Source organism: Penaeus chinensis, chromosome 26 (assembly GCF_019202785.1).
Source record: "Penaeus chinensis breed Huanghai No. 1 chromosome 26, ASM1920278v2, whole genome shotgun sequence".
Taxonomy (NCBI): domain Eukaryota; kingdom Metazoa; phylum Arthropoda; class Malacostraca; order Decapoda; family Penaeidae; genus Penaeus; species Penaeus chinensis.
Window position 1 is genome coordinate 5,932,964 of NC_061844.1, and position 10,000 is coordinate 5,942,963.

Sequence of the window (10,000 nt, forward strand, 5' to 3'; positions counted from 1 at the left end):
TACATATACATATATACATATATACATATATTCATATATATATGTATATATATATATATTTATATATATATATATATATATATATATTTATATATATATATATATATATATATATATATATATATATATATATATATATATATAAAGAATTTTATATATGTAATAAATTTTCACATGTTTACGTAGATAAATGTACTCAGGTAAAAGAAAAATAATCTTATGCTTATGTATTTTTGTGTTGTTTCTAGGATCTTCTTAAGACTAGGTAATCCTTTGAACTGCCAGAACTTGGATGAAATAGACATTATCAGGGGGCAGTCACCAAGCAATGGCCCTGTTCCTCTTACACGGATAAAAACAATTGTGTCGATGACTACACCCAGGGACTTTAGGTAAAGTGTTTTTATCATTTTGTCAATAGATAACTTGTTTATACTCCTTTTAGAATATTTTGCTTTCCTTGTCTTTAGTGACACTAAATGGCATATATGAAATGGTTTGTCATATATTTTTTCTCTTCATATGATTTCTACTCCTATGATATATATACAAGTGACATATATTAAATGTGTTTCTTGATCATTTTGAAAAACAAGTGAAATCAAAACCATGTAGACTGATGTTTATGGGAATCCAGTCCCTTTCTGAAATTAATATACTGAACTAACAGATTATACTTTTGTCTTACAGAGTAGGAACATTGGTGTATCCTTCCTTTGTGGAGTTTGACATGAGTGCGGAAGGCTTTGGCTGTCTGTTCCTTCCCTCCATTGCGCCACAGAGTGCTGGGGGTGGATCGGTGGTTGGGTCAGCCCTATCTTCCACAGAGCCCAACGTCATCGGTGGCATTGGAACAGGTACATTGGTTTATGTGTGGGAGGGTGAAGTTCAGTTGCAGTATTAAAGCTTGAGAAAGAGTATGAGTGTTATTGAGATAAGATTCAAGTTGCATTGGAGTATGGAAATGGAAATAGATATGAAGATAGATGATTTGTTGCATTTATTTGTAGTTGGATGTTAGTCTTACGTGGAATTTAGGAATCCATTAATTTTCTAGAGTGCTAAATTTGGATTAATTGTTTAAAAGATATATCAACTTCAATTTCAAGGTGGTTATACCTACACTGAATAACTTTGAAAAGTGTAAATAAAAACCGATTTACTTAAACATATAAAAGTTTTGAGAGGTTGCTGATAATTGAAAATAGAGTATTATTAGTTCAAGACTCAATTTTCCCTTCTTCATTTATTTTCAGGGGATCGAATCTTCCCACCTCAGACTGGCCTCACATACAGCACCTGGGTGTGTGTTGAGAAATACAGTGACCCCCGGACAGATCCACATTGTGTGCGGGTGTTAACTCTTGCCCGACATGTCCCAGGCCGTGACCACCACTTGGTGTGCCTATCAATTGTCATTTCAGCGAGAGACAAAGCTCTGATTGTGTCCACACATGAGACTAATATGCCACAGCCTGGACAAGGTGAGTTTCTTTCAAGATTTGTTATGGAATATGGCTTCACATACAGTTCTAATTTTCTATCTGAAGATGAAAGTAAAAAATGCTTAATGATGTTGATATTTAACCTGTATCTGCCGGGCTACACCTATAGCCATCATGACATCTATAGCTGGATACGGCTATAGGTGTCACTATGTGCTAGAGTGCATTGAGTGGAAAGTTCTGCTTCATGTAGCATACTCCCAGGCCAAACAGCAGGACGGTTGTCTGAAGTCACCTGAGTCAGTGACGCCGAGAGATCTCTGATACTGTCATTGAAGGGTTAATTTTATTCAGCCACTAATTGATTGATTCAAGATGAGCAATTAATTTATTGTCTTGTTTAGTGGTAACATAAGTATGAATCTGTTCTTTGCAGCTGTCAAAGAATGGGAGCCAGAGATGGTAGGTGACTTTGGCTGCCGAGTGTGGTGCCCAGACTTGTTGACAGAGGGTCAGTGGCACCACCTGGCTGTCTCTCTGAGCCGCTCCGTGCTCAAGAACTCCTCCCTTTGCATCTACATTGATGGGCAACTAGTGACACAGAAGAAATTGCACTACATCCTACAGAACCCAGGAGGAGGAGCAGCCAATCTCACTATTGCCTCTTCAGTGTATGCATACATTGGCACACCACCTGCTTACAGGCGGCACTCCAAGTTGGTCTGGAAGCAGGGTACATGCCATTTGGTGGAGGATGTTCTTCAGCCACAGATGGTAATGCACCTCCATCAGCTAGGACCACACTACACTGGCAGTCTTCAAGCTGCACAGATCCCAGGTAAGGTGCAGCTACTGGGGTTGTGCAGCTCTTTGAATAGTAACTTAGCAATGGAATCAATGGTCATTTTGTTTCTTTGTTAAAGCTGTTTTCATACTATGTTAACTACCCTGTGACACAAAATTCTTTTCCCACAATAATTCTGAATACCCTAGGTATCCATCTAATCCCTTGGTGAATAAAAGGATACAAGCCATCTAAAGATTTATAAGTTGATGATAAATAAAAGGAGAGCGGCGATTATCAGGTGTCCAGAAGGTTTAACTATATTTTTGCTTCTTTCTTGAACAGCATCAGGTGAGAACCAAACACCACAGAACCTGTCTGTGGTCCCTGAGGAGAAAGTCATATTTGGCCTCAACGCCTCGACTCTCTCACATCTCACTCTCAACAAGATTCGCAAGATGTACTCCAAAGTAGACAACAAAGCCATTGCCAAACAGGTGATAATACGTTAATTTGCTTCTATGGTAGATTAAATGGGAATTGTTTTATTATTTTGATGTCCTTTTATCTGAAAAAAAATGATACATTTGCAGATCTATTTACCTATCTGTTTATTTATCTGTCAGTCAGTCAGTTGGTCAGTCAGTGACACAGATAACAACAGATACATGCACTCAAAGTTAGTGTAGGCAGAATAATAATTAGGTGAATTGATAGATACAAAAATGTATAAATGGCAGGTGTTTAGGGGTGGATGATTTAAGAGATGTAGAGATGAGCAAGTTAGGAGGAAGATAGCTATATTGAATAATTTTTTGGTTGAAAGAATGATTGGTTGATAGTAGTTTGTATTATATATTGATTAACTTAAATATAACTAAGATTATATATGATTGTTATATATCTGTTAAGAAAGATTTTATTCATGTTTGTCTCATAACCCTCCTTCACATTCCTCAGCTGGGTATGTCGTCTCACGAGAATGCTACCCCAATCCGAGTCCTCCATAACTCTGCAGGACACCTGAGTGGCCCATCGAGGTCCCTAGGTGGCGTTGTGATTGGCTACTTGGGTGTTCGTGTGTTCTGTCCTAGGCCTGTGGCAGCCATGCTTGATAATGTTGGGGGTTGCTCTGTCCTTCTTGGTAAGTCAGGGTCCTTCTTATATAGTGCTGATATATGTTTTTTGTCTTTTGTATTTATTTTTTTCTGAGAAGATAAATTGAAATATTGATTGCTGCCTATGATATTTAGCAGAAAGTAGGTTCTAGCTGAAAGAAAATGATTGAATGAATTTAGCATTACCTTTTGTTATTCTCTAACCTAATCCACATCTTTAAGGTTTGGTTGCCATGTCGAAGGATGTGGAATCGCTTTATGCATCAGTGAAGGCCCTTTCATGCGTCATCAAAACTAGCAAGACAGGTATGATAGATTTTCTTTGGTTATTTTTTTTTCCAAATTATGTTTTAACTCCATTCAAATAATAATACATGTTATTTAAAGACAACTGTTAAAACTATTATTTTAAATACTATACAGAACATTGATAAATTAATAAAAAAACAAAAAAAAAACGTTACCATACCCTGTAATAAAAAAAAGGGAGACAAATCACAAATTCAACAAGAAATGTCAACAAGGAAGAGAAAAGAAAGAAGGCACTACCTATTTTCCTCTAATTTTTTTTTTTGCTTTCCTCTCACAGCACAAATGGAAATGAATCAGAGCCTGGGCTACCAGACGCTTGCCCTCCTCCTCCGCAAGAAGAAGTCGCTCCTCAACTCCCACATTCTCCACCTTTGCATGTCATTGGCTGGGTCAGGCGAGGCTAGGGAGTCATCAGCTATTCCGAGCACGCCTGCGTTCAGTGATCTGCTCTGCGACCTGGAGGTGAGGACCAGGGAAAGGGGAAAGAGAATGGAGAGGTTTGGGAAAAGGAAATGGGAAAGGATAAAGATTGGGGGAAGGGGAGAGGAATGGATGAAGGAAAGGGAAGGAATTTAACTAGACACACACACACACACACACACACACACACACACACACACACACACACACACACACACACACACACACACACACACACACACACACACACACACACACACACAAACACACACAAAAACACACACAAAAACACACACACACACACACACACACACACACACACACACACACACACACACACACACACACACACACACACACACACACAAGCACACACACACACACACACACACACACACACACAAACACACACACACACACACACACACACACACACATACACACACACACACACAATATCTACATCTACATCTAAATCTAAATCTAAATCTAAATCTAAATCTAAATCTAAATCTAAATCTAAATCTAAATCTAAATCTAAATCTAAATCTAAATATACACATTTACATCTACACCCACACACCTACATACCACACTCACAAATTCTCACTCATACACATTCAGTCACAGCAACATCCACACCCACATACACACCCACATCCACACCTACATCCACACCCACATCCACACCCACATCCACACCCACATCCACACCCACATCCACACCCACATCCACACCCACATCCACACCCACATCCACACCCACATCCACACCCACATCCACCCACATCCACACACACACCCACATCTATACCCACATCCACACCCACATCCACACCCACATCCACACCCACATCCACACCCACATCCACACCCACATCCACACCCACATCCACACCCACATCCACACCCACATCCACACCCACATCCACACCCACACCCACACCCACACTCACACCCACACCCACACCCACACCCACACCCACACACCCACTCATCCACACCCCCATCCACACCCACACCCACATCTATACCCACACCCACATCCACACCCACATCCACACCCACACCCACACCCACATTCACACCCACATCCGCACCCACATCCACACCCACATCCACACCCACATCTACACCCACATCTTCACCCACATATACTCCCACACACACCCACTCATCCACATACACAATTCATCCACACCCATGTATCCATATAAATTTAATTGTCTCTCTTCTCCAATTCATAAAGTTTTCTTAGCATCCACATTGGCAGTTATGGCTTTTGTTTGTATTTATTTTATTGCTCTTCTCATGCATTTTTAAGTTTTTGTTTTGCAGTCCTATTGTTCCTGTATGACCTTTTTTTTTTTTTTTTTTTTCTTATCTTCTATGTAATATTTATCATCATCGTTCCTCTTTTCTGCTCCCTTATTGTTTTATCTTGTCCTGCTGTTCCACATCTGTTTTCTTACTATGTGTCTCTTCCACTTCCTTCTTATCCTATTGTTCAACATGTCCATATCCTTATTATCAGTCACAGCAACCTCCATATCATTTGAATGCCTAATCCAGTACCTTGATATATTATATGTCTAATTTAGTTGTTTGTTATCTAACTTTTTGTCTGATCCTCTTCCAAACTATCTCATTGTATCTCTGATCTACTTTAGTTAATCTCCTTTAGGTACCAAGCCACATGCCTTTAGGGCCTTGGCAGCAAAACTTAGTTAATCTCCTTTAGGTACCAAGCCACATGCCTTTAGGGCCTTGGCAGCAAAACTTAAAACTCTGTTCAGTACCTTTGACTCTTGTTTGTGTTGGACCTGTTAGTCATACACTCCAGGGCTGCCAACTCAGGCTAACTGACACATGGGGGAAGGAGGCCTGTGGGATGACCAACGAAGGTGTGAAGAAGTAGGGATCGGATATGGACCTCTACATAGTGTCTTATTGTCCCTCTTGCCTTCTTTCCAGGTGTGGGCAGATGCACCAGGTGACTTGCTTCGCACTCTCCTGGAGCATTTGGTGGAGTTGGCCAGGGAGTCTGGAGAGAGGCAGCATAATGTTCGCAAAATGAGGTTGGTATAATTTATTGGCATTATGAGGTTTGTTGTTTGGAGCTATCAAATGGAGTATTGTTTGATGCTTTCCAGGGATTTTCTAGATATTATTGCTATGATTTTTATTTTTTAACCTTTTCATCTATAGAGATTGAGTTTGGTCTGAATTAAAGTTGAGGATAACAGAATGATCCAAATTGAAGTTAAAATAATGAGAGTAACACAAATCTGGAAGACTTAACCTGTATCTGCTGAGCCATACCAATAGCTGTTATAGCAAACTGACTCATCATACTGGGTTCAGGTATAGGCATTGTTCGACATGTGGTGGAAAGTTCTGCTACATGTAGTGGACGCCTGGGCCAAACAGCAGGATGGTTGTCAGAAGTCACAGGAGTCAGTGATGCCAAGAGATTTCTGATACTGTCATTGAGGGGTTAAATGGAAGTCAGTTTAAATAAACTGATTATGCTTAAATGGAAGTCATTTTGAATTTTAAAAATGTATGAAAAATTTGTAGGGATTTAGTTTGATATGAATATCTGAAGTTGATGCTTGTAACATATTATGTATCATTCAGGAATTTGAATTTATAAAAGGTACAAGAGACTACCATGGATAATATGTAATAATTACAAGAGATTGTCATAGTTTACTTTCTGTATTGAGAGTAGGATAATACAAAGCGATGTATCTTTCAGACAACTGCGCTTGGTACCACGCTTGCTGCACTTGCTTTGGGAACAATCGCAGGGCAAAGAAGTGGCCTCATCATCCCCGTCAAACAACTCATCATCTTCTAATAATTCGTCATCCTTTAATCATCACTCAAACGTAAACACAGCCAGTATATGTGCCAGTACGCCCGTCATATTCACACTGCTCACAACGTTGCTTGCCAACAACCCACGTCCCCAAGATCTGTTAAGGTTTGTTAGAAGAACTCGGATTTGGTGGTTGATAAGTTAATGCTTAAAGTTTCTGGTTGATGCTGAAAATGAGCTGCAAATAATTTGTGTGGTAATCATCCCTTTGATTCTATGTATTTCCTTGCAGTTTTGGTCAGTTTATTGTGTCGACGCTTCCCATCTTGAGCATATCGGAGAAACACATCAACCTGAAAAATGCAGAGGAAAAAGGGTTTGAAAATGGAGATAGCTCAAGCCTCTCTATGCGAAATATTCTGCTGAGGAACAAGTGTCTAGAGATTGTGCACACACTCATGTACAATTCCAACAAAAATACAATACATCTAGGGTGAGTATTGGTTTTGTTGTGGGAATAGGAATCATTTTATGTGATCAATGTATATGCTGTTTACAATGTTACAAATTTTGCTTTTGTATATTGGTTTATTTTTTTGGTAGTCTCAGAAAATATATACATTTTTGTATTTTATTTTGCTACTGTAGTATTTAAGTTTGTGGTAAGACCTTGTATAGAGGGTCTTTTTATTCCACAGTTTGTGTACTGAATGAATAGATTATATGTTTTATTCCTTACCTTTCAGGTTCTGTGAAGAGGTAGTGAAAGTCCTGGGCCTGGATTGGGTCTTGCTCTTTGCCCAAGGACATTTACATCCTTCCACAGTACTCATTGCATTGCGCATGTTAGTGGCTCTGCTCTCTAATGCTGGGATTCTCCAGAAATTCAGGGATGCTTCTCACAATGGGGGCTGGATGACAGATGCGCAGCAGGTCACCTCAAATAAGTACGGTCAGGTCCTTGGTGAGTTGAGCATCCAACATGGATTTGAATTGGTAGAATTATAATGATGATTTGGTTATTATTTATGTACTAGGAGACAACAAAGACACATATGTATTTTTGATAGAAAACAAGGTTGATTTTCTGGGGCTCATGAAGTTACTATTTTTATAGAAAGCCTAGAGAAGAAAGGTGGTTATCGTTAAGCTTGAATGAAGACAAAAACAATTTGGTAATTTGTTATTTTAGATAAAACATTGATTTATGGATAATTCTCAAACTTTTAAATTAAAATGAGGGATTTTGATGAAATAAACTGGTCAAGATATTAACATGGTTACTTTAGTTGCATGAGCTGATGATATAGATGTTGAATAAAATTAGCTTCAAAATGACATCACTGGTAAATGATATACATGTAGGTATTATACTCATATCAATAATTTATTTATTTATTTATTTATTTTTTATCTACATGCAAGTTTGTATCTGTGAAAATGTTAAAGAAAGAGAAGAAAAAAAAAACAAAAAAACTAGGCAGGGCAAGGCAATTGAATCATCATAATTTTAATATAGTTTTGTAGAAAGACAATATATGATAAGTAAAAGTATTGATGATTAACCCAATGGTTCCAGGAAAATGTAGTGTTCACAATAGTCTTGCTTTGTGGAATATCTCTACACATAGATGGCTCCACAAGTGTTTAGCCACCAAGTTGTCAATTAGTAGACCTTATAACCTAACCTGATTTCACCTTTCCATGAATTGATGCTGATATTACTATTATAGACATTATGATTGTTATAATGTTAATGACATTACTTATAGCAATAAAAAGTAATAGAAAATATTTCTAAACATCAATATTTGTAGTCAAGAGTATGAACCTGTACTTTGTATGTTCAAGCTCTTGCAAATTAATTGGTCTGTGTACTTGAAACCAGTTGGTGTAATGGATTTATATCCTCAGAGATTTGTTAGGGACAAAATGCTGATGTGACTATGTTTTTATTGACTTGAGATTCTTTCCACCATGGTCCCTTCTTTCTGGTAACAAAATTTGTTTTGCAGGCTACTCTGTGGGTTCAGTGGTGAGGTCTCTCAGTGAGATCAGGGAAGAAGCCTGGCACATGCCTGGCTTTCAACTCATCACGTGGCTTGTTCCACAGCACATCCATGTGCCTCAAGTCTATTACCTCCTCCTGGCACTACTGCTAGGCCAGCCTGTGAAGAATGTGCAGAACAACACAAAGGTGTGAATGCAGGCATTTGTTTTGTTATTTATTGATTTAAGTTTGGTTGGTTGTGATAACACTTCATTCGCTGATACTTTTTTTATTCTTTTCTTTTTCTTTTAATCGATCTCTTAATTTTTGCACTGAATCTGTATTTTTAAAAACATATGCACTTATTTTATTTGCTTGTTTGAATGTTTTACTTTAACATTTATCTTGATTTTCATTTGCATAGAGATGCATATTGATTAGAATTATTCATTAGTCTAGGTGCACCCTGGTTTGGTTTCATGCAGTTTATTTATTTATCTATACTTATTTTACTGCTTTCATAAAGAAACAGATTACTTTCTTTACTATTTATAGATGTTAGAGCCATTTTATTTATTTATACTCTACTGCTTTCATAAAGAAAAAGACTACTTGCTTTACTATTTATAGATGTTAGAGCCAGTTTTACTTATTTTCTCAAAAGAAAGAGAAAAAAAAATTACAAAGTCGGTTTCTGGTAGGCTACCTCAGACAACTGTGTTTAGATCCTCTCATGTCCACAGTTGGACTTGGACAGTATATGGACCTTCGTGTTTGGCGTTCCTGCCAGCCAGTGTGCGACCACCATCTCAGGCAGGGTGTCCTTGTGCCCTGAGGCAGCCATTGCCATCTTGGCCATGGTCCGAGCCATGCTGAACCAGGAGGACAAAGGGTAAGTGACAGTCAAGCCCCTGTAGCAGTGCCACTATAGGAATGCTGTTGTAGGAGCAAGTTCATTGTTGTTAAGTTTCCCATTTGTTTGTTTTTATTTTCATGTAGTTACATTTTTGTAGATGTAAAGTGTGTTAAATGTATATTGATAATGAGTAAAGCTTAGTTATTAGAAAACTTCTCATCCATGCTTGCCTCTGATATGACCACATTAAA

At 38.2% G+C, this 10,000-nt stretch overlaps 1 protein-coding gene across 6 annotated transcripts in view; it reads left to right on the top strand.

Moving 5' to 3' along the window:
• LOC125039213 (WD repeat and FYVE domain-containing protein 3-like) overlaps positions 1-10,000 on the top strand; it is a 49,423-nt gene that overhangs the window by 8,928 nt on the left and 30,495 nt on the right. For all 6 annotated transcript variants that reach the window (XM_047633015.1, XM_047633013.1, XM_047633016.1 and 3 more), the window contains exons 16-29: positions 249-392; positions 691-857; positions 1,257-1,484; positions 1,882-2,283; positions 2,575-2,726; positions 3,190-3,373; positions 3,570-3,653; positions 3,937-4,121; positions 6,054-6,157; positions 6,841-7,068; positions 7,196-7,396; positions 7,650-7,867; positions 8,919-9,100; positions 9,637-9,785. In XM_047633015.1, coding sequence (XP_047488971.1) covers positions 249-392; positions 691-857; positions 1,257-1,484; positions 1,882-2,283; positions 2,575-2,726; positions 3,190-3,373; positions 3,570-3,653; positions 3,937-4,121; positions 6,054-6,157; positions 6,841-7,068; positions 7,196-7,396; positions 7,650-7,867; positions 8,919-9,100; positions 9,637-9,785 — 2,628 coding nt within the window. The remainder of the gene's footprint in view (positions 1-248; positions 393-690; positions 858-1,256; positions 1,485-1,881; positions 2,284-2,574; positions 2,727-3,189; positions 3,374-3,569; positions 3,654-3,936; positions 4,122-6,053; positions 6,158-6,840; positions 7,069-7,195; positions 7,397-7,649; positions 7,868-8,918; positions 9,101-9,636; positions 9,786-10,000) is intronic.